The 23,968-nt window shown below is 41.5% G+C and overlaps 1 protein-coding gene across 5 annotated transcripts; it reads right to left on the reverse strand.

Annotated features, from left to right (window-relative positions):
• Positions 1–1,894: 1,894 nt before the first annotated feature.
• Positions 1,895–13,281, reverse strand: CCDC174 (coiled-coil domain containing 174). Of its 5 annotated transcripts, XM_062500802.1 has the most exons (13): positions 13,191–13,275; positions 11,674–11,778; positions 10,644–10,744; positions 9,721–9,779; positions 8,617–8,803; positions 7,057–7,157; positions 6,068–6,199; positions 5,584–5,678; positions 5,187–5,334; positions 4,560–4,594; positions 4,254–4,368; positions 2,596–3,194; positions 1,895–2,277 (listed from the first exon to the last, which is right to left on the reverse strand). In XM_062500802.1, the coding sequence occupies exons 1-13, from the start codon at positions 13,230–13,232 to the stop codon at positions 2,047–2,049; spliced, it is 1,950 nt and encodes a 649-aa protein (XP_062356786.1). In that variant the 5' UTR covers positions 13,233–13,275; the 3' UTR covers positions 1,895–2,046. The 5 variants fall into 5 exon arrangements, with proteins under 5 accessions (XP_062356786.1, XP_062356785.1, XP_062356783.1 ...); XM_062500801.1 differs by lacking the exon at positions 4,560–4,594 and having other exon boundaries at positions 4,254–4,388; XM_062500803.1 differs by lacking the exons at positions 1,895–2,277; positions 4,560–4,594 and having other exon boundaries at positions 2,367–2,619; positions 2,808–3,194; positions 4,254–4,388; positions 6,068–6,204; positions 7,062–7,157.
• Between the last annotated feature and the right edge of the window lie 10,687 nt (positions 13,282–23,968).

Here is a 23,968-nt window from a genome sequence, read left to right on the forward strand (position 1 = left end):
GCCCCTGCCGCGGGACTGGGGTCGGGAGCGGGACCGGGACCAGGACCGGGAGCGGGGTCGGGCGGGTCCCGCCCTTCCCCGGGCTCTGCCGCCCCCGCGCGGCGGCCGCGGGAATCGCGGGGCGCGGAGCCGTTACGGCCGCTCTGCACATGCGCAGCCCTTCCTTGAGCCCCGAGCGCGGCCCCGCAGCTCCCGCCCCGCGGCCTCGGCTTCTATTCCCGGTATGCCCGTGCCCGAGCCCTGGGGAGCCTGAGCTCTGAGGAGCCAGCCAGCGCTGCGGGTTTTTACCGCGTGTATCAGCCTCACCTCACGTGCCAGTGTGGTTCATAGGAAGATCAGGTCCCCGCAGCACTCCGAACGGGGATTGGTAAATACTGAGAAAATTGTCGTTCTCTAAAGTACTTTTCTGGACATCAGATTGAGTCCTGCCAGCCAGACAGGCGCATGTGAAGGCTGAAATTCAAGATTGCATCATTCTTGCATTTTCGATAAAGGTACCTTTGGTAACAAAACTATTCACACAAAAATGTAGGACAAAGCTGCCTTAGATACCGAGCAGGGACTGCCCCTGCATCTGTGCAGAACACTGAAGGCAGCAGAAGCCAGCACCGGTACCTCCTGTGGCAGAGCTCCAACTCGTGAAACACGAACAGAGACAGAGCGTGCTCGCAGTTCTGCACGCTCAGTGAGAGCACAAGCTGGCTTTACTTCACTTGCACCAGTGGCAGATCCATACCCACACTGCCCACCTGCACCCCCATTTCTACTGGTGTCAAAGTAGTTAACCTGGGAGGTGGTTTAAATGAGGAGGAAGAGGGACAGGGAGACAACACGCTCCAAAATATGAGATAAATAAAACTTAGGCAATGTATCAATAATTCCTTATTTGCCCCAGGAATCAATGAATGAAATGAATGAGGTTGCTGATCCCAGCCAAGCTAACTTGAGGTGGTCTGAGGGAAGGGCAGTGAACAGAGATGTGTACTCCACAGCACGAGACAATATGCAAAAGGCATTTCAGCAAAAAAGCAAGACAAGATGGAAGGAGGCCACATGGCAAAGTGACAGATTACTGCAGTGGGAGAGCTTTTCTCAACAGGCTTAACTTTAATGTAGGCACTGAACCGCCCTCCTGGCCAAGAGTCCTCCTGTTTAATATCAGGCTGTGGAAATGAAGCTAAACAAAGGGACGTTTTGATTGTATCTTTTTACATAACACTATGTAATAAATGGCATTTCATTCCTTACTGCAGCTCCAGTTCAATCTTAAAGTAGTGCAAAGACTATATTTATATATATATATATATATATATATATATATATATATATATATATATAAAAAATACCTCCCAAATCATAGATATACATAATCAGTCTGAAGGGCACAGAAAAAACAAAGTCCAAAAGGCAGTTGGAAATGGATGTCAAAATAGCAGCAAAATAGACACAAATATTCTTTGCAGAGAAATCCATTGAAGGATATGATTGCTGTAATAAATTCAAGTCAAGCTCTACTGTCTGAAACGACTTTACCCACTCCTTGGAGTTAGTTCAGCTCCAAGGAAATTATACCCTGTTCTGAATGGATTCCAGATACTGATTATGTGAGGTCTTAGAAGAGGAAACTTTTCTAGTGTAAAAGACAGGAGATTAAGTAAAGAACAAAATCACTCTGCATTTGGCAGCAGAGGATCTACCACTTCCATACTGTTTCTCTGGATGTCACTGAACTTGTAGTACCTCCAAACCAGAAGCCAGCTGGCAGCAACCAACTGAAGGAGTTTATCTTGTGAAAACAAGTAATTAATATACCCTTAAGTTTATGTTGTGTCAAATACTTAAATTTTAGTTAAAGAGGTAAGAATAAAAAAACCAACACGGCAAAATACAGCTGTGATGTAAAACAGCTTAGGTGTCCAGGAGATTTATTCTGATGTACTTACAGAAACTTATTTTTCCCGTATGTGGGAAAATCATATTCTGCTGAGCACATAATTAATTATATTTCAGTTCTTTAGATCATGGTTCTTGCTCTTTTTGCTCAACTCAAGTCACTTGTCTATAATAAGAGAGCATATCATCTAAACTTTGATAAAGTGGTTCCTGATTTGGATTGTCACTGCTGTCGGTCTGCACTGGAGGTGCCATATCCTGAGTGCTGCAGCCACTGGCCTGTGTTCCTGGTGGCACATCCTGGGTGCTGCTGCCACAGGTGTCTGTCCCTGGTGGAACATCCTGGGTGCTGCAGCCACAGGTGTGTGTTCCTGGTGGAACATCCTGGGTGCTGCATCCACAGGTGTGTGTTCCTGGTGGAACATCCTGGGTGCTGCATCCACAGGTGTGTGTTCCTGGTGGAACATCCTGGGTGCTGCTGCCACAGGTGTCTGTCCCTGGTGGAACATCCTGGGTGCTGCAGCCACAGGTGTGTGTTCCTGGTGGAACATCCTGGGTGCTGCATCCACAAGTGTGTATTCCTGCTGGCACATCTTGGGTGCTGAGGTCACAGACCTGCGTTCCTGGTGGCACATCCTGGGCACTGCATCCACAGGTCTGCATTCCCGCACTGCATCCACAGGTCTGCATTCCTGGTGGCACACCCTGGGTGCCGTAGCCATAAGCCTGCATTGCAAAGGACATCTCAGGAGTGCCGTAACCATACCCGTGCATTGGTGGCACCATTCCTGGTGCTCCATAGCCATAAGCCTGCACTGGGAAGGGCACCTCGGGGGCACCATAGCCATAGGCTGGCACGGGCGGTGGCACGCCCTGGGCACTGTAGCCGTAACCCCGCAGTGGGGGTGGCACACCTCGGGCACCGTAGCCGTAAGCCTGTGCTGGTGGTAGCATGTCCCCATCGTCGCTGCTGTCATCCTCTGCAGATGACACGCCCTGAGTGTCACGGCCACTGGGCTCTGCTGACTCTGGCTTATCTGGAATGTTGTTGTTGGAAGCCTGTGCTGACGGTGGCACATCTCCAGCGCTGCTGCCGCTGCCCTGCACCGATGTCCTCTGTTGGTTTTGTGCTCTCTCCGTTTCCAGGTTTTCAGAGGAGGTCTCAGAACTGTTCAAATTCCGACTTCGGTAATAATCATCTTTCTTTTGTCCCAAAAAGTAATCAGAAGGTGGTGCAAATTCTGGGTCTCGCTCATCTCTGAGTTCTTCCTGTTTCTTTTCCCACAGTCCAAACATCAATTCTGTTGAAACCAGGAAAATGGCAGATTTAGCATATATTTCAAGGTCTGAAAGTCAGACAGGAAGGAAAACAAACTGGCAAACAAAGAAGATGCAACTGTGTAAAGCCACCTGAAGTTCCTTTTCCACCTCATACTACACGGAAATATAAGAATCTAGTGCAGATTCCTTCAGTGAACCACAGTTAGTTCACTGTGCATTTTAGAGTAAGCTGTCCTCTGCTTTCTGAGCGTAATATTTGCTGCAGTGCTGCCCGGGTGTTAGTGAGATACCAGGCTTCCTCAGAGGAAGGAAAAAAATAGTGTCAGGCAGGATAAAGACTTATGAGATAAGATCTGAACGTTTGGGGTTTTAATGGAACCATGAAGTTTCCCCTCATAGTGATGTCCACTAATGGAACATAAAAGATTGGAAAGTAAGAAGAGTCTGGAAATACCAGTCTTGCACAGAAGAGGAATAGTGCTGCTATAGTAGTAAAGAAAGTGAGCATTTATGTGCTTTACCTATTCCTTGTTCTCTTTTACTCAGAAGTCAGGAATCAGATTAGAAGAATGTGCATGAGCTTAGATTAATAGTGCAAAATGAGTTAATAGGTTTGGAAAGGACCTACAAGATAGCCATCACATTGTGACAAGGAAGATGCTTCAAAATGGGACACAGGCACTGAAGTGATCTCTGCTTGCATCATGTTTTAGTATTGTGCTGTACCTGTTTGTGTGATACATCCTGCTATCACGTAGCACAAACCACAGGAATATATATAAAAAAAAGATCACACTGTACATCTTATGAACTACAGAATTTGTCATTCTGTCAACCTGTCAAGATCATCTGGAAATGCAGTAACTCATATTGAAGAAAAAATTGGGGACATTATGGCAGCTAGTGGCACAAAGGCATCCTTGTCAGTCACTGCCCTCGACACTGGAGAGTCACCAGTACCAAGACAGAAAGGATTTCAGCGCTTCTCAGTCTTACCCTACTTTGGTCACAAAATAGAAATGAAAGTGGCAGTGTATATACTCTTTCCCAACAATGTTCCCGAATCTACCTTTCCTTACCTTTGCCTTTATCCCACTCTCGGACATAAGGCACTCCAGGCTTTGTATCTCTCCTCTCCTGGATGATAACCTCTACCTTCCTACTTGCTGCAGTAACTCTTGGAGGTTCTGGTTCCTCAGCAGCACCTTTCACCTCTGTGTTACAGCAGAGATAGTAGAGATTGTCAGTTACAGAACAAAATCTGTATGACACTCACAGGTAAAAATAAGAAAATTTATTTCCATGTATCTCAAATAAGAACAGTATTTCTATTTCATTTACTGGAGAAAACAAACTGCATTCTTACTCTTCTGAATAACTGTAACAGTGAGCAGTGGCACGATGCTGTCCTTCATTTCCAGGACACTTCACAGTTAATCACTTGTATGGAATTGTGACACAATGAAATATTAGCTACATTTTCCAGTGGGAGACAGACAGTACAAGTTGACCATCAGTGTCATAAGGGAGACAGCACAGAGACAGGATTAGAATTCAAATTCATAATCCTAAATCCCAGTCAGCTGTATCTCCAGTTTACACACTGCACTGAAACTGTCACAGTGTATACTGTATGACATAAAAATTGACTTGTTACTACTTATTCTAGCTCATCTTCATAGAAGAAAAAGCCAGAACAATGTCAGCAGCTCTAACCTCAACCTGCATAATTAACCCATGTAATTCCTGCTGTCAGGTGTGAATCAAAAAAAGACTACGATCCACCTACCATATTTCCACCTTCATTATTAAGCTATTTCTGGCATGATTTTATATCTACACACAATTACATCAACTCTAATTATCCTAACAGTTATGTTAATTGTACATATAGAACACACAATACCAATATATTGAATGTCTAAACAAATATAAATTAGAATCCCTCTGTCCATAGATCAAGAACAAGGTGAAATAGCAAGTATTTAACTTAAAAAGGCAACAGATCATACCTCCATTCTCCAGTTTTTCTGCCTCTTCCTCTAATCCAGCTTCCCTTAACTTTTGAATCTTTCGTGCTCGAAGTTTGGACAGCCTTGCATCTAGAGCTGCTTTCCTCTTCTCCTTCAGCTGTTCACGTTTATTTCTCTGATCAAGTGTCTTAACAGCAAAGAAAAACATGAATTAATCTTCCTTTGTTATTATAAACAAGTACTTCCTTCACAAAACAACTAAAAGCAATCCTAATTAAGTACCAGGTTTCAACAGGAAAAAAGAAGCCAAGTTTCTCTGACTTCTTTGGAGTCAGTTGCAGTCATCACCTAATATAGCACTTATACAATAAATCTAAGACAGTAACCACTGAAACCACTCTGCCCTTGCAGCCCAGTCTGCTCTTTACTCTCATACCTGCTCCCTCAGCATATCCAGGGTTGCCCGTTGTTTATGCCTGAGTTCTTGATCCCGAGAAAAGGCAAAGTAACCAACGCCGAGCTGCCTGGCCTCTGAAAAGGAGAAAAATAGGTTTAATTTAGATTCAATTTATAATTGACAGTAACTACAGTCTGCAGGCACCCTTCTTTCAGGCATGGAATTATTCCCAACACTGCATTAGTTTTACATGGCTAAAAAATGCTTGCTTTAGATGATACATAAAGTGAAGCTTCCTAAAGGAGAACACAGGAGGAGGTAGAGAAGCATTTGAGAAAAATATAATTTGAAGAAAAAATAAATCTATACTTCTGTACTGGTAACTTTCAACAGTTATTACACATGTGGCTTAGCACACACCTACACTTTGCTGTACAGGCACAGAAAGTAACTTTCCCTTGCTCCCTCTACAACCATCTCTTTGGTGATACAAAGGTAAGTGATATAAAGGATGGCACTGTACCGTTTTCTCGAATGTCCTCGTAATGTATGGGTCCCATGGGTTTTCTGAGGGCTTCTTCTTCTTCCTTTTCCCACTGCTGCCTCTGAAGTTCTCTTCTCATGTCTTCAGATAACAGAGTATTCCCATCAGGTTCTTGTCTAATTAGAAAAAATTAAGGATTACAGAGCAGAATTTACCAGTTTGTCAGTACCAAACACTGCCAAGTACAATTTGGTCTGATCCATTATTGGAGTTTCCACAAAACACAGATCATTGTAGACACTACTTGGTGATACAATGTTGATGACTATGGTACCTGACCCAGATAGAAATACAAAGCTGCCTCTAAAACAAGGTACTGGTAGAATGTGTTATAAAAAGACAAATAAAATCATATCCCTTCTCAGAAGCTTTATGAAATAATTATCAAATCACAGAATGGGAGATGAAATAATCAGTTCTTGGCATTTGTGGAGATTCTAGCAATCACATATAGGAGCATTTCAGATTTAATGTAAGAAAATTAAAGGTACTTGAAGTAACAAAAAGCTAAGCATCTACCCAAGAGATTAACACAGAATATTAATATTTAAATATTAATGTTCAAATATTAATACACAAATATTAATAATGAAGCAATTTTAACAGCAACAGAAGAACAAAACCAAACAAATGGAGTTCTAAAAAATTCACTTTGAACATAATGAAGAATTTGGAATTGCTAAAAGACTATCTTCAGTTTCCACATTAAACAGAACCAGGAACCACTTTCCTGGCATTTTATGGAAGGTATTATGAAATACAAGAGCCCCAGTTTTTAAAGATGCAACAAATATCAGAGATTGCTATATCAATTTATTAAAACCTTTCTCTGCAAATTATGCAAATCCAGAGAAAGCAGTAACATCAACTCTGGATTCAGAATGGAGTGACAAATCACAGTCTCTCTTCCTTCTCACTAAAATAAAATGTTAAATATTGAGAGGAACATGCAGCTCCATTAGAGAAACCACACCTTTTCCCTTGAAGTTCCTGATCCATTTTGAGTAGACTTGGCAAATCCTTCTTCATACAGCGTCTAGATCGGCCCAAGAAATCAACATAATCAACCCTGTAACGAAAAAAAAAAAAAAGAAACATGATGCAAAACTTCTATTTGCAGATTGACAGAAGTCTTACCCAGAAGACAGAAGCAGTGACCCTTTCCAAAGAGTATTTGTCACCTCTCAGTCTACCTGCGTGTGACATTTGCTCTGGCTTTTCATTTAACACGCTCCCAGATTAAGAGGACAGTTCTACCAGACATTTATTCAATCTCCCTCTGAGACCCCTGCTCACCTGGGCAATAAAATGGTGCCAAAAATGTTCAAAAGTAACAGCGTCATGTAGTTTTCATAACAAAATAGAACTCAGCCTACTGTTTGCTTCCCATGGTGAAGATAATGATGCAGCATTGACTTCTTGCAGATATGAAATCGCTACAATACATTTCAATTATCGGTCTAAAGGCCATTCAGAACAGACTGACAGTGTGCATTCATTCAACTGGCATAACAAAGGCTGACTAAAACACAAGCAAAATGTTCCTCTGAAGCTATTATGATTCATATTCAACTCTTTATAGCACTGAACACCTGATTTACAGTTGTTGAAAAAGCTGTTAAGAGCTACACTTATTGTCCTGTCAGGTAGAAAGTTCTTTAGCATCAAGCTGCCTCAATTATCCCATTCTAAAGGATATTATATCTGAAAAAGTATTACTGGCAATCTAGCTCCCAACCCCCAAATTTTTAAAGATCTGTGCTTTTAGTAAGTTTTTTACATAGTTTCTAAGGATATGTATAGTTTAGTATTTGAAGAATGGGGGTGCTGTTCTGTATTGGTTACTGCTGGTTTAAACTGATTACCAGAAGTAAAATCTCTTATTCCACAAGCATTTTAAACAAATGGGCAAGGAAAATGTTTAGTCAGGAACTGGTTTCGTAATTATTCCTAATGTGTCAGATGAAAAAACTAGTGGTTACTTGGAATGACACAAAAAACTGTCAGAGATTATTTGCTGTGTTGAAAATCATGTTCTTATTCCAACCAGAGTTTCTCTCCTTTAAGAGAAGGCTGCGCAGTGAAATGACTTTTCACTTTCAAGTCACTCTCAATTAAAGAAGGGAAGATGAATACCATAAAATCCTCAAGTTTTGCTAAAATACATTTCAATTCAGCACATCAAAGCATAAAATAGTACCAATACTGTGATGACTACTAGTATAAACTATGCAAGAAAGTAAGAGAGGAGATGATGTTGTTGTACATTGACCTCATTGCAATTTCTCAAGATCCTGGATACAGATTCTATTGCTGTGTTACCTATGTGGAAATGAATGTGACATGGAGGACTCTCTTTATAGGAGAAATGAAACACTCTTAACACCTCCTTGTCAATGTGTAGTATTAAACAAAAAAAGAAAAACAAAGGTGCCACTTCACATGTTTTGGAAAAGAAAAGTAATTTTTCATGCAATTCTCAAGAACAAGAGCAGCCAGAACAGATGAGCCCAATCAGTAGCACCAACCATTCTTCATCCGGGTCCTCTGGCGGTGGAATGTCTGCTTCAGGCTGAGCTTCCTCCTCATCTGAGTCTCTTTCTGAAGAAAGAGACTTCCCAACAGCTTCGCTCTGATGCAGCTCCTGTACTTCGTGCTGTTTGTCTATGATCTTCTGAGTGAAATCCACCAGGTACAAATCCTCAGTTTCTTCATCTAAGGCAGAAAATCAATTCTTAGAGAACAGCCATGAAAAGAACAGAACTGAGCACAAAATCAATACCAAATAGCTACAATCAGCTTTTCAGCTGCCAGTGATGCCCTTGACCACACTATTGGGGAACACTTAAATCTCATTCAGTGCCAAACAAACCCAGAGCTATCAATTGGTGACAGTGATAATGTCTGTTTCTGAATTGAAGTTTCAGGGCATTGTGTGCAGTACAGAAAAGGCTCCGTTCTTAGCAGCAAAACATTCTCTGCTCGTTAACTATTTCATAAGCAAAGGATTTGTCATGTAACAGCTCAAGTACTCTTTTGATGCTTAACATTTATTATGTTGGCAGGAGCCAAGATTCATGAGGGTACTTTTTAGAAAAGTAGAGGAAAGTGGTGGGGTCATATGGATGAAGATGGACACTGGTAAAGAAAACAGATTAACTGCAAGGAGATTTGTATTCTATTTTAATAATTACTTTTTGAAAGAGACTGAATGTGAGATTAGCATTCTCTAACCCTATTAGATGCATGGCTGGCATTCACATATGGACCAGCTAGACTCCTCTCCTGATCCTTTTCTCCTCATAAAGGCCCAGGAGCTGGAATGCAGGAGAGCATCAACAATGCAATCTAAAGATTGCACAATGGAGAACAATTTTTTTCCTTTGTTTTTCTAAGGTACTGTATTGAAAAACCAGAATATAGTCCATCCACTTAATGAATGACTGAAACAAGCCTCTAGTGCTTTACTTGGTCAGGTTGTCCTTCAAAAGTATTTTTTTAAATTATTTTTTTCTCCGGTACATGTATTTTTTCTCCTTTTCTGAGTAGAATACACCATGTCAATCACTTTGTAGAATAATTCTGAGAATTTATACGTATATAAATACTCATTTTGGAATAGTATTGTCCACCTGGGAAGTCTCCTTTTGTCATTTTCTCATACAGCTTTGCTTTCTCTTCAAGCTTCTTCCTGAAAAAGAAAAAACACATTAACGTTGCAATCCCGCCAATTCCAAGCACAGTTTAAAGTGACCTATTAGCCTTAGAGAAATGGAACAGGAAAATCCTGGGAGTGCTTGAAATGTTTATTAGAACCTGACTTATGCCTGGCTTTTGTTTTGAACCTTCACGAGCATTTTTCAACCTTTTCCAGTTCCAGACTTTATACTGAAAATAATTTTAGTGAAGTTACAAATTCAATCTTAAATGTAAGTTGTCAAGTAGGCAAAAATGTGAAGAATTGCACCTTTATCTAAGTACTGTGGTCTGTCAGATAAATACTGGAAGCTAAACCATTATTTGCAGATACTGAAAGACAGTTTTACAGGAGAAAAAAAAAAAAAAAGATAACACAAAGTTATACTTAATCTTAGAAACTGAAGAGAAAACCTTAGCTGGTTTCTGGAATTTCAAAGAGCGAGGGACTGCTTACAGGAGCACAACAAAGGTTTATAAATGGCTTTCTCAACAAATATCTTTTTGTACAACCATCCCATTTAGAAAATGAGGTAATTCTTGAAAAAAGTAGCCATTTTCTGTCAAGCCCAAGAAACACTGCTATAGAATTCTAACATGTCGCTGCACTGACTGGTAATTCCAAAGATGACTTTAAAAAATCAGTAACCTGTCACATTTAGACAGCTGTGATAATGCATGAGAGCATGAGATTGCTGGGATGCAGTTTGTGCACTACTGGTAAAAAGTATGGGTGATTCTGGAATAACTGATTGGTCTAATGAGAACTGTTAGTCCAAAAAACATCTTTCTGTGCTTTTCTAAATACCAAAAATCAAATTATGCAAAGCATTCCTTTCCTACAGAGCCAAAGAGCTACCTTGATTTATCCAATATATCCTGCTCTTCTGCCTTCTCCTCAACATCTTTTGCAGCTCGATTTACAACTCCTGTGTTCTGTTTGGTCCACAAACTTGGTTTCTACAGAGACAATTTTGGAAGAACAAACAAAAAGGTGAAAACACAGAACTAGTAACAATAAAAAAATATTTAAACTGAGCGGTGCAAATGATGCACATCAATCATGGAAGACTTTGTAAATAACATCTTACACATGTTTGATTTGAGACTATTCCTGTCTCAAGGATACAGCAGGTATGTCCTGAATTAACACAGGCTGCAGGATGGTATCATAGTTAAGGGCAGGCTGAGAAGCTAAAAAACCCAAAGGTACTCAGAAATCAGACAAAATCTATTCTGGCAAAGATGTTAAGATTAAAAAAAAACCAATCATGCAATCTTGCTGATTAAATACATACTAACAAAGCTACAAATTGTTTTGATTCTCTATTGCCTCCATTTTAGATGAAAAATACAATCAGTTGGCCTGTTTGCAGACTAACACTGTAAATGCTGCATGTGCTTCAATTATGGCAGGAACAGCACATTCTGCTTCTAGAAAGCTACAGAATGAACAAAACCCAAAGTGCAGTAAAGAGCAAAACAAGAGAGATAATTGTGTATTCATTATTGTCCACCACACACAGACTGCAGAGCATTAATCAGGAAGTTCAGTGACTCTGGAAGAATCTCTCATCCTCCATCTTGCAGCATCATACAAAATCCTCTAATAAAAAAAGAAGCATCTTTTCCTACAATTAAAGGGTGTGGATCCTTGGAGAAGAAAGATTAAGTGGGGATTTAGATGGGCACAAGCACAAGACTAAGCTTTCTGCTGTGCACTGGAATCTCTCCTAGAAATGAACTTTAAAGAACATTCTCATCTATATACATTTTATATTTGACTAGAAATACAGCTCTGAGTATTTACTATTATTTAGATTTGAATATTAACTTTCTTCCTTTCAGGAGAAAGAATGACAAAAAACAACAATGAAGATTATTTTTACCTTATTAGATGTTCTGGGCTTTGCAAAGACACCAGCATCTTTCAATAGCTTCTCTTTCTTGAATTCCTCTTGCTTTCGGAAGAGTTCAGCTTTGAGATCTACCAGCTACATCACCAGCAAAACAACACATAAATAACAGATCACATGCATAGACATCAGTTACTGCAATCAACACCTGTATCTCTAAGAAACAATGTGTTATTTACCTTTACAGAGCATCTGATTACATTTTTATGTGGAACTTTGTAGCACGGACCTGATCACCAAGATCACTTTTTACAGCAAACAAAATAAAAAAACAGAGAATGTAAATTATGATGAAGGATTAAAACAATCCCCAAAATATCCTTGATACTTTTCTACATAATGAGGATAAGAGAGGCGTAACTGTCTAGATTTTTAACAGCAAACAAATAGAGAAGGAGTGATGAAAATCACTACTGAATATGAGAAGGGAACTTTTAACCATTATATAATTAATAAAATCCTGTCTCAGAAAATAATTGATAAAAGTTTGCTATCATAAAAAATATACTTTTCCCACTGCTTTATGTACTGTTAAATAGTTTTAGATTTTCTTTCTCCTTCTTTTTAAATAAATATATGAGTAGCATTGCCACCTGTGACCAAGGTCTATCTCAGTTTTTATTAAGAAACATAATTGGCATGGGTGTTAACTTGGAATTAACAAAATTAGTCTGGAAGAGGATATTAAGGCTATTTTTCCTGCAAGTCCTATAGACAACGAACTTCGGAGATGTACATTAAACCAGGAAAGTGGAAGACCTTGGTATTAATATTTGTCCCAAGCATGAAAGCATTTGCTTTCCAAGTCCCTGGGACAATGAAGTGCAGTATTATAAAAATCACCCATTCTGCCTTCTGCTTTGAGGTGATCATCCAAAAATTCACTGTAAAATATTTCCAAGTTAACTAATAACATACATTAACCACTGACATAACTCTTCACTTAGCGTGTTTGGCAGCATCTCTCGTGAGCGTCCTGGAGAGCAGCGAAGGGCAGCACCTCACCATCCCTAAGGGTGGGAAGTTAATCTGCCAGTACAGACCTCCTGCTCCTTAGGAAAAACTCTTTTTCCGGTTAGGCCTAATTTTATCAGCAATGCGAGCAAATCCAGGCCCGGCAAACTCGGGTTTGGAGCGCAGGGCGTGTGCTTAAGGCTCAGGAAGGTGAGAGGACAAAATCCCAGCCCCCAGACTGTCACAGCCCCGATATGCGACTCACGGCGTTATCGCAGCCCTTTAACCCAGCATTTGCTGCAATGAGTGCACATCGCCGTGGGGTTAAGGAGGAGACAGAACACCAGCACTTCCCAGGTGTGCTGTTTGCCCTGGAAGCGGAGGCACCAGCGCATCGCCGGGCCGAGCCTCACGGCCTGCGCCGGCCAGGCCTACCCCGCCCGCGGGAGCCCTGCGGCTGAGCGCACCTCATAGTCCTACAAGCCTCCTGGGCAGGCTGAGGGGTTCATTTTGCCTCTCCCCGCTCAGTCACTCACCGAAGACGCCGCCACGTCCAGCGGCTTCTTCCTCCGGTCCATGGTGGGACCGGCCCCGCCACCGCCTCCTTCCTCGCCGGGCGGCCTTGCCGTAAAGCGCGGCGGAAGCGCGGCGCTATCACGACAGTGCTGCTGAGGGCGGGCGCTGCCGCCATGTTGGGGAGGTCGGGGGGGTGGGGCTCGGCCTGGTGCAGTGTGGCGGGGGCGGAGCGCTCCCGACCAGGGCTTCCCTGGCTTTGGGTAATCCCTGTGCTCAAACTGAGTGCGAAAATGAGCGTTTCTGGCAGGTGAGGCACAAATGCTTCAGGCGTCCAACTGGAAAAGTGCTTGTGCAGCCGCGGGGCCGGAGCTGCTGCTGTTGTGACAGAGCTGAGGGTGCCCTGGGCTGGGAGTGGCCGCTGTGACCAGCAATGGACAGGATTGCAGGACGGCCCAGAGCTGGGGTGGGGCTAGATGAACAAGTGCATGGTTCAAACTTGGCATCACCATCCTTAGCTGGTGCCAGTACCAAGTCACACACTGAGGCCGGGTATTCTTATTATTACTCTCTTTTGTGCGAAGTGAGGAGCTGGGTGTTGACCCATGCAAAGTTAATTCACTGATCATCCAAACCTCACCCTATTTATACACACCGTAATAAACAAAGGTATCTGCATTCGTTGGTTACAGATTACTCAACTCCCCTATTTGCTAGTTCTATGTTGCTTCTCCTGCCAATTAGTCTGTAGGCACAGTTCTTCCCTCCATTTGAGTCTGGGTGGTCAATGAGTTGACACAATCTCCCACTGCCAGAATCACCTTTCCCCAGGTACTGCTCAGTTCAGACTTCACTCCTGGTGCCTCTCATCCAGACAGCCCATTCATTTGGGGGTTGTCTTCTCTTTTTCTTAAAACAGCAGATAATAATAACCACCCAGCTACAGCTACTGATGAATACCTAAAAATAAAAAGCAAAGTTTGACTCAACCCCCTACCAAAATCTTGAGAGCCTCAAAACTTGAGGGGTTGGGTATCATCGAGAGAGAAAAAAAAAAACAAAAAAAACACAACCCAAACAAAACAAACCCAAAAAACAAACCTCACCCAAAAAAACCCAAACACAACTAGGAAAAGACTCAACCCAAACTAAAACTCTCTTTCCTGCCTTAGTTGATAAGTGAGTGCCACAGAGATGACACATGAACGTAACAGCCAAGTACAAACCCACTCAATATGTGTTGGATCCAGCTCTGTAACCTCAGAGAGGAGCACAGGTGCTCTTAGGGAGTGTGATTCAGAGTTTTAATTATACTGGGTAACTCTTTGTATAATTTTTCTTCCCCATGAAGAAAATGGACTGTCTGATAGGTCTTAACTGAAACACTGAAAATCATGGTTATCTGTGGTTGCAAGAAGAAGCTGCCTCTCACTTGTCTGTAATAAAGTGGAAAAAATATAAGGTGCTCTGATGCTGTTTCTTGGCAGTGACAGCTGACAGAAGCGCCAGATACAGTTCTTCTGAGTTTTGAAATGTATTGCTTTTACGTTTGGCAAGCTGGGTCAGGGCTGTGTTTAGTAGTTTATTTTAGTAGAATTGCAAAGCTGACGAGATAGTCAGTTGCTAAGAAAGCTGCACCTGTATTCCAGGGAGTGTGAAGTGTGCAATTGAGAAAGAGCAATTGCTGGCCCTAGTGAGGCTGTCTTGTTTTTGGCTGTTTAAAAGGGGAATTGGTGAGAAACATCAGATACAGAGAAGTGCAGGTCATATTAGAGCCATACAGTATTTTAATCTGCAATGGAAGAAGAGAAAAACACATTACTGAAAAATAGGACAGATGAATGAAAACATCTGTGCTGTTCTAATTAAATCACACTTCAACGAATTGTTTATTGTTGCCTGTTCAAACCTCACCTAGTGACAACACTGAGAAGGAAAAACAGCCCAAACTCAGGCCAGAGTTGGTTCTTCAAATGTTCCTTTCTGGTTGAGGGTGATATTCATCACCGAGTTTATAAGTAAAATCTCTGCTACTGAGTTACATGACAGGATGTGGAAAACGAATTAATCCTAGAAATTCCAAGCTGGCTCGTGCTGCTGTGAGGATTGCAGAGCTGGAACTTGTGTTCTTGCAAGAAGCAGTGGATTGTTCTGTGGGTAGCAGAGGTCAGGCTAGGCATGCCTGGATTGGGAATGAGTCAGCGTCACTGATGCTGTATAGAACAGAGGGACGTGTGCGACGAGACAACCTTCAGCTCCCATTCTCTCTCGTGTAGCATCAGCAGGCAGGGAAACAAACACACGGACCAGGACAGCGGGGAGCGCTGCTTCTGCCGGAGCCGTGGGATTGCTCTGCTGTCAGGTTCCCCCGGGTTTGGGACTCGGCACTGGGAGCACACCTACACAGATGTCTTTGGGAGTACCGTGTGTCGGTTCAGTGGTCTTGGATTTACAGCCCGAGAACTGACAAGCTTTCACACGTATGGTTCCCTCGGAAAGGCTCCGTGGTGCCTCTAACCTGTGAAGGGCTATTCTGTGCATTTTAAAAATCCAGCCCAAGGATTCATAAAATGCCAGTGAGGGTGGAATAAGAATACTTCAAATTGTGAAGTAAAATCATCTTAACGTAAAGAAATGAGATGGGCAAGGGGAGGAATCTGTTTCAGTGTACAGTAGAAGCCCAGTGTGGCTGTGCTGGGCTTATTTTTTATCAGGAATTTGTGAAAGCTGTATGAACTACCACATCTGATCTCAGACTGCTGATAACCCTGAATTTCTAGTAAAAAAATTGATTCAGCACTTCCAATTAGTATGCTGCTCATTTTAGCATGAAGTCTAATTGTGTTTGCTTCCACAAAGCTGCATCAACACAAAAAGCTTGTTTATTATCTTTGAGGAAGATTGAGGATCACAGTGGATTGTTCTGAGGGGATTTTTTATAAAACAGTGGTGTGTCACTGTCCCATGAAATTGATGAGAGATGCTGCACAAACTTGAAATGAACCAGTTGCAAAGCTTTGGTGTGGATTTCTCCTACACTCCTCTACCAAAACTTGCAGGAGCCACAGACCAAACGATATTGATGTTTGGAGGTTCTGTTCCCCTGAGATTGACTCTCTTATCTCAGACACTAAGGTTTCATCCTACCCTAAGGTTTTGATATTCTATCATATTTTCTACATCTTGGCTTTAAGATTAAATAAAACTGTGTGTAAATAACAGCTGGACATTTTGTGAGATAAGCCCTAGTGCTAGGGCACTGTGTCCTCATATACTTTCAGAGCCATTCAACGTAAAACAACTTATGTATGTTTTTCTGAGGGATGCAGAAATTCCTTCTGGTTTTCTTTTATTTTGTTTAAAGTCTCTTCATCTCAGAAATTATCGTATGAAAGAATTTGTGTTATGTCAACAAAAATCTTTTTTTAAAACAGAACAAGATTTTTTTTTGCTTTCAATAGTTTGTATAATCTTGGTTAGCTGGATTATTTGTGGAATTTGTGTGTCTTGGTGTGTGTGAGGCCAAAAATGACTGTGGAACAAGCAAAACTGCAAACTAATTCTTGCAGCATCAGAGGCCCAGAAGTATTTCTTTCCTTCCTAGAAAAGATTACATCTCTTCCCAAAATCAAATCCCAGTGCATCTTTTTTTTGCTTTCTTCTCTATATTTTGCTAAGGGAACCTGAAGCATAGTCTAGACTTTTGTATTTTTATATTGTATTTTCAGAAATGTGCAATTGCTACAGCAAAACAAACAAGCAAAAAAATAAACCAAAAGCCCTTTAGTAGAAAGTCTAGATGGACACTGTGGGTTTTTTTTTTCAGGAAGACTAAAAGAATTGTTTGGATAGGTGACTGGCAGGTGTTCAGACTAGGAGAAAAAAAATCCCAAAGGTAAATGTTTGATAAATGTTTGAGCTCTTTTGCATGATCCTAGGCAGAAGAGGGTACATAGTAAGTGTTTAACTGGCATGTGTGTGGCTCTGTTTTTTTTTTTTTTTTTTTTTTTTTTTTTTTTTTTTTTTTGCCTGTTGGGTCACAAGCTGCAATGCCAGATTGCTTTTGTCCTATTTTAGTTTCACTTGCAAACTAAAAATTAGTCAAAAAAAGAATAAATCTGATGATGACTTAATGCTAAATTGAATGGAGATCTAAAGGAGCCTTGTCCTGTTCTGTGGGAACTTGTATTTTATGTTCAGTTTTATAATGCACTTTCAATAATGTCTTGTGTCTACAGTGTTGTCCTCTCTTCTCTCTTCATATATGTTATGAGAGAGGGAATGCTATTATGTGCTAATTGTATAGAAATTGTAATTCCTCTCAAATACAGCTTGAAAGTAGGGATTCCAAAGAGCATGCAACAGCTTCAATCAGAAGTAGGCTTAATGTCATCTTGCAACAGAATCTGTAGGAGTGACATAGTTACTGCAACCAGAATTAGCTTAGAAAATTGTTATTGATGGCCATGATTTTTTCAGTATTCATTTTAGCAAGCTTTGCTACAAATGGGCATAGTGACCCTTCCTCCTTTGGGGAATGTGTGCATGTTCTTAAGCTTGATGAACATAAGAAAAAAATTGAGCAGGAGTTGAAGAGAAGAATAGCCTTTTCACTGCTTACCTGTACTAAGAGGAACCAATAGATATATTTTCTACACTGGAGACATAAAAAGGAAATTTCCAAAGGAAACTGGCTTATCAATTTAATTGGTGGGTGACTGTGGATATTTTCATCCCCTGAACGGGAATACTAATTTACTGGACTGCATATGTTGTCTGTGGTTCCTGTGTAGTTGGCATAAAAGACAAGCATGCCCTTTAAGGAATTGCTCAACTCCTTGTAGTTTACCCATTCATCTGTCCATCCTTCTTACACCATCTGCTTCTTCCGCTGTGGACATGCGAAGTTACTCCATGCCTGCAGCAAAATGGAGCCTGGAAGGTTCACAGTCAGGCTTTTGCATGCAGCACAGTTTTCCTGTCTTTGCAAGCACGGATGGACTTGCCTCTTTGTCAAGGTGTAGCCCTATAAAGAAGCTGGGTTTTGTATTCCAGCTGCACATCTGCAAACTCCGTTGAGACACTACAGACTTGTATTTCTTTGTCTCTAGGTGTGGGATGCCAGGCTGGAGGAAGTGCCTTGTTTTTTGTCTGCGGAGAATGCAGGACAGAGGTAAGGCAAGTGGGGAATATGACAGCAAAGGGGAGATTATAATCGAGGGGATGCCCATGGGAAGGGGTTGAGTTCAATGCTCCTTTTTCTGCTCCTTGATATTGTTAAAGCTGCAGGATCCATTCCAAAACTTGTGCCTTTTTATTTAAAAGAAACAAATCCACAGTGTAGCTTTCCCATAAGAAAGTACATTTTCAGCTTGAAATATGTTCCACTTCCAAAGTGCTCGTCTAGATGCTGCTAGTGAATGCACACCTGCTTTGCTTACAGCTCTGTCTTTAATCTGAACCTGGCCTAACAGAGCTTTTATGGTGGTAAAGTGGCCTATTAAAGCATTTACCAGAGCATAACATTTGGGAACTCTAAAGCTCATGTACCTACTTTATGGTCTGATTTTCTTTTAAAGAAAACATTGGGATATTGATTGTGTCAGGTAGAGAGAACATGTGCTCGTTGCAGCTGTAGCTTTCCAAAAAGGCTCCTTTCTAGCTGTGAATTTAAACCCTCTTATTTATGTTCATTTACTATCACAATGATGATTTAAGTCATATTTATATCACTTCTTGTAAAATGCTTCTGTTTATATGTTTCCCTTGTTTGAGCTGAATTATTTTAAACCAGCAGGCTCATGGCGGCAGATTCAGTTTTTCTGACATGGTGGCAGAAGTCTGGGTCCTATAGCACATTACTAGGCTACTTTGTAGGAGGGGGAATAATTTATATTTATTAGTCTTTTCACAATAATGTTGAATTGCTGTTGATGCTTTTTAAATGCATACTGAATGGTGCAATTAAAATCAGAACAAAGTGGGATTTCGGTTCAGTACAAAACAGCATGTTTTTTTCCCTTAGGCCAACAGAAATCTCTAGCCTGAGGTCTTTGTCTTCTCATTCTAGAAATGCAGAAATGCAAAGGATGTGACTGTTTTAAATATATATGTATATATATATATATATATATATATATATACATAAATTTTTGTTCTGTGCTTATGAATGATTTTTGAATTGCACTTTGAGATGCAGACATGAAGACACCACTTCTGCACACTTAATGTTTATGGAGGGTCTGGTTCTTGACACTAAGCAGAAAATGGGCTAGCACAATAAAACAAATTATCCCTGTATGTGTGATTTCCTGATGCACTGGAAGGATCAAATCTGCCTACTTGGTTAGGACACCTCTCTGGCACAGGATAATTTTTACCTTGATGCACCAAAGAGATTTAAATCAGCATAACTGGGGATGGGGTTTCTCTACCATATGGGCATTGATTACCTAGAAGTCATCTACCATCTGCCTGCATAGATGGCTAAGTGGCAGCTATGACTAATTTATTAAGAGAGCAAAATTATCTTGTATATATAATCCCTCTCTGATACTCTGGTAGTGAAAAGGTGCTTTTAGATATTTTAGAACTAAGGGAAATTTTTTCTTCCACTGTAGCTCAAAGCCTTGGTCCACTCTAGATTGGATTCCTCTTTATTTTCTACAGTGAGATTTATCTGCAACAAATTGTTCTTTCACTATCCATCATCCTGTCATTTATTCCAAAAACATCAAGTGGAAGACATAAATTGTCTTTTTCGAGAAAGTAGAGTGCTGTGCGTGTTTGAGGACAGCCTTGAAAGGCTGTTTAAGGTAATTTTCCCAGGACAAGAGAGAGCAGCGTCTAAGGAAGAAAGGAATAGTTGTGGATGGCTCTCCCGGCTCCCCTCTGCAGCGATGTCCCGGAGGTGTCACTCTCGCTGGTGGAGGGACCTCAGGGCGGTAGATGGCACTGCGAGACTGTTACTGCAGCTGCGTAATTCCCGTCTCTGCGAGACCGTGAGCGCTTGGCGGAGGCGAGCTCGCATAAATGAGTGTCTCCCCTGCACTTCCCTGTCATCTCCCCAGCACTTGAGGGGGTAAATTGATTACTTCTCCCCATTCCTTGGGTCTCCTACATGTAAATTTAGGTGAGAAATAAGACAAGTGGAGAACCCAGAACTGCAAGAAGAGTTGCCCCCAGATTTCCAGCTGCCAGTTTAAGTTTGATGAGAGTTAATGGGACTCAAATTTTGGGTTCTGCTTTTCTAACTCTCTGCAACAAAAGTTTAACGAGTGCTTGTATGTTAAGTGGCATGAAATAGCAGCCATCTTTTCAATCTCCCAGCTGACAATGGCTTTGCAAGGGCTGAGATTGAAGATTAAATAGGAAAGGAGTCCTTCAAAAGAGTTGTTAGCTTTCCAGGGACACCAAAACACACATCCTAAGGAAATCCATATTCTTTTGGCTTGAGTGAGCCCTCTCCTGTTGTTGAACAGGCCTTCAGCCCCTAATACAAAAGCTACTTCCCATAAAGGCCTTCCAATACAAATGTTGCTTAAAATAGAAGTCCAGAAGGCACCAAAGTGTTGCTGTATGTATCACAAAAGCTTAGAGTGATTGTACATGTTATTTTAGCAGTAATTGAGAAAAGAAATATTGAGTCTCTGTGCATATAGAGAGCTTGAAAGTGTGTGTGGTGCTGCTGCTATTAGTCAAATACAGACAAGTGGAATGAGAACTAGAATAATACTTCAAAATGAGTAACTACATCAGGCAAAAGTCCAATGATTTCTTTATTAAAGGCCTTGATGAGTGCCAGGCAACTCCTCAGCTATACCAAGGAGCCAAACAAAATGTGAATTCCAGTATTTTGTGAGACACTGGAGGAGGGAGCCCACACTGCAAGGAAGTGAAGGGGGCTTTGCATTTTTTAGCTCTTGCCCACAGTGCTTGCTTCCTTGCTGGCTGATTTGGGAGAGATAAGAACACTGAAATGGCAATTACTGTATTTTTCTATCCCTTTTGAAGGTACATGCAAATTTACAAAGTGTTTCCATTAAGACTAACAATCAATATAAATGATTTAGAACTGTCTTGCCTCCTTCTCCGATTTGAAATAGACTGCAGTCATTAATGTGCTACTGACAGCTGGAGCTGGGTCACAATGAGAGGGACAAGGAGGCAAGACAGTCATAGTAATGACTTTTAACATATGTTGACAGAGATGTAGTGCTGCTTTCTGCACCCTGCTCTTTGCTTGAACTGCTTCTGTTTATCAACCAGGAAAAAGAAAATCACCTAATTTTTTCTAATGGCAATATTGAAATTAGTTTTCGTGAGATTCAAAGAGTCATGTGCTTCACTGAGAGATGGATAGATAGTGTTTCTCTGTTTACTATCAAGTGCAGTTTCCACAACTTCTGGTTCATAGGATTCTGATACTGCCAGCTGCTACCTTGAGTCTGACTGTCCAGAGCAGCTGGGGTTGGCTTTGACTTCCACTGTAGTTCTGAATGGACTTCTGGGCACGGCAGATACTGCAGTCATGTTAATAGAAGGCACAGAAGTATTTTCATTGTGTATTTCTTTCATGGTTGTTAAAAGACACTGAGCTATTCCTGGAAAAAAATGACAAATCCCTGGTGATCAACTTTTTTTACTTGCACAGCTGGTAACCAGTAAAAATGCAATTTGGGAGTGCAGGAACAGCTTAAAGATCCTTTCCCATAAAGAACAATTTGTCAATCAGGAAAACAAAGCAAAATGTAGAGCATGTCCTAATGAGAAACCCTCCCAGGCTGCCTGGTACCTGGCATTCTGGGTGGTGCAGAGCCAACTATCCTTTACCTGCTAGCTCTTTCACTTAAGTGATCTGTAAAATTTCCCTGGGGCACCTCTGCAATGAGGAGCAGAGATGAAACCTTGCATAGCCAGAAGCAAATCTTGCTGCTAAGTGGATGCCTGGAATGAAAACCTCTATGTAGCAGTGGGATGGTTTGGGGATTTCTGCTATGAGTAAATGGCGGCAAGCACAGTTCTTGCTTGAGAGGGTTATGTGGCTTTATGAAGGTAAATGCTTGGACATGGTGCAAATGGTGACCTTTTATTAGTGATGCTCTGTGTGTGTGTCTTAAGGCAAAACATGGTGATGTGTGCAGGGTAAAACTAATATGATAAAGAGAAGGAGGATGTCCTGAAAGCAGTTTTGAAAGAGAAAGAACAATTTTCTAGCAACTCCATCTTCAATCAAAAGTTAGAAAATGGCTCTTCATTGCTGTGACCAAGATCAATCTTGTTTTTAAATTCTCCTGCCTTCCAAAGTAACACTCCAGAGCACACAGCAGCTTCACAGTGACCCAGACAAAGCTGTCTACTGGCTGAGTTGAGATTTTCACACAGGGTGGGACCAAAAATGTTGCATGGTTGTGAACAAATATTGACAGTATTAAGCAGTTGCATCAGCTGCTAATGCTTTAGACTCTGCTTCTTCGATGTGGAGGGTAGTACACAGAGCAACATGTAGCATGCATGGCCACCTTGGATGTTGAATTTCTGACATGTTTCAGTAGCCTGGAAATCAATAGGCAGCAGCTGCAATGGAGATGGGGGCACTGCAGGGCCCTAAACCCTGCTGTTAATAGGGGAAGGGGCACAGACCTTAGAGTCTTGCTTTAAACATTGATGGTTTGGGGCATGAAGTGAGGAAGATGCAAAGCTTTTCTGTCTTTCTACACTGTAGTCCTTCCAGCACCATACTGTGAGTTGCTGGGTCACTAGTCGGTAAATGGGGATAATCTCTGTGGTGGGTTATTGGCAGTAAATGACAAGATTAGGTTTGGGAACAAGGTGGACAGCCAATATCCTGTTGTTAGCAGAAAAAGTGGTGACTTGCTCTAAACAGCTTCTTAGCAGTAAGAAGCCTCAAGGGAAGCAAAATAAAAACTTCATCACTAGCATCAGCCCAGCAGCCAGGCCAGCAAAGACAGGTCTTGTGCCCAGGAGAAGAGATCTGCTGACTGTAGTGTTGCAGGAAGTGGAGAACCAAGGAGAGAAATCCCTGGGTTGGCTGGCCACAGGCAGCCTCACTGCTTCGGCACTCAGCTGGTTGCACACACACTTTGTAGGGTTCCTGTAGAAAGCAGATGACTTTGGATGGAGGTGAGGGATGGGTCTAAGCCCCTTTGTGCTTCTGCTGTGATTTCCTAGGGAGAAGGTGAAGAACCAGCTCCTGAGCTGACTTCAAGTATACCTTTGGGAGAGAAACAAGGAGTACTTCAGTTCTCTACTAGCACGAACAGAGCACAAAGGTGACCATATCCACATGAAGGCCATAAATGTGGTGTATACTTGTGTCAGTGAAATCCAAAAACATCTGTCTAAAAGGTATTCAGCCATTCAGAGAGATAAGTATCACTCAGAAGAGGCAAAATGACTGATTGCTTCCAGCCTTCAGAATCTAGTTGGACATGAACACTTCAGTGGAAATCCATAGCATGAAGTGCCTGACCAGAAGCAGGTGACAAAACAAACTGTTTGCGCTGCCTGAATTTAAGACAAAATCAGAATCAAGTTGGATTAGTAAGTAAAGTTGATATTAATCAACCTCTGGTGGTAGCAAAGTGAAGATAATCCATTTTAAAATTGCCTTGAACCTTCTACCATGACAGGATCATTATTAAATTCCATGATCTCACTGCTGTGTATGGGTATAAAAGCGAATGTAGCAGCCACTGAGACAAACCCATCGTGACTCTGTGTTGTGACAGAGATTGATGCTCTGTATCCCCACTACCCTTCTATGAGGCTGAGAGGTGAA

The sequence above is a fragment of the Cinclus cinclus genome, chromosome 12 (assembly GCF_963662255.1).
Source record: "Cinclus cinclus chromosome 12, bCinCin1.1, whole genome shotgun sequence".
NCBI classification, from domain to species: domain Eukaryota; kingdom Metazoa; phylum Chordata; class Aves; order Passeriformes; family Cinclidae; genus Cinclus; species Cinclus cinclus.

Excerpts from the sequence above, each read along its gene's own strand:
- CCDC174 (XM_062500799.1), bottom strand. The coding sequence starts at position 13,232 with ATGGACCGGAGGAAGAAGCCGCTGGACGTGGCGGCGTCTTCG. Across the intron at positions 9,780-10,643 it reads GATATATTGGATAAATCAAG|GAAGAAGCTTGAAGAGAAAG; the intron begins GTAGCTCTTTGG and ends TTTCTTTTTCAG. Across the intron at positions 7,158-8,616 it reads GAGGACCCGGATGAAGAATG|GGTTGATTATGTTGATTTCT; the intron begins GTTGGTGCTACT and ends TTTTCGTTACAG.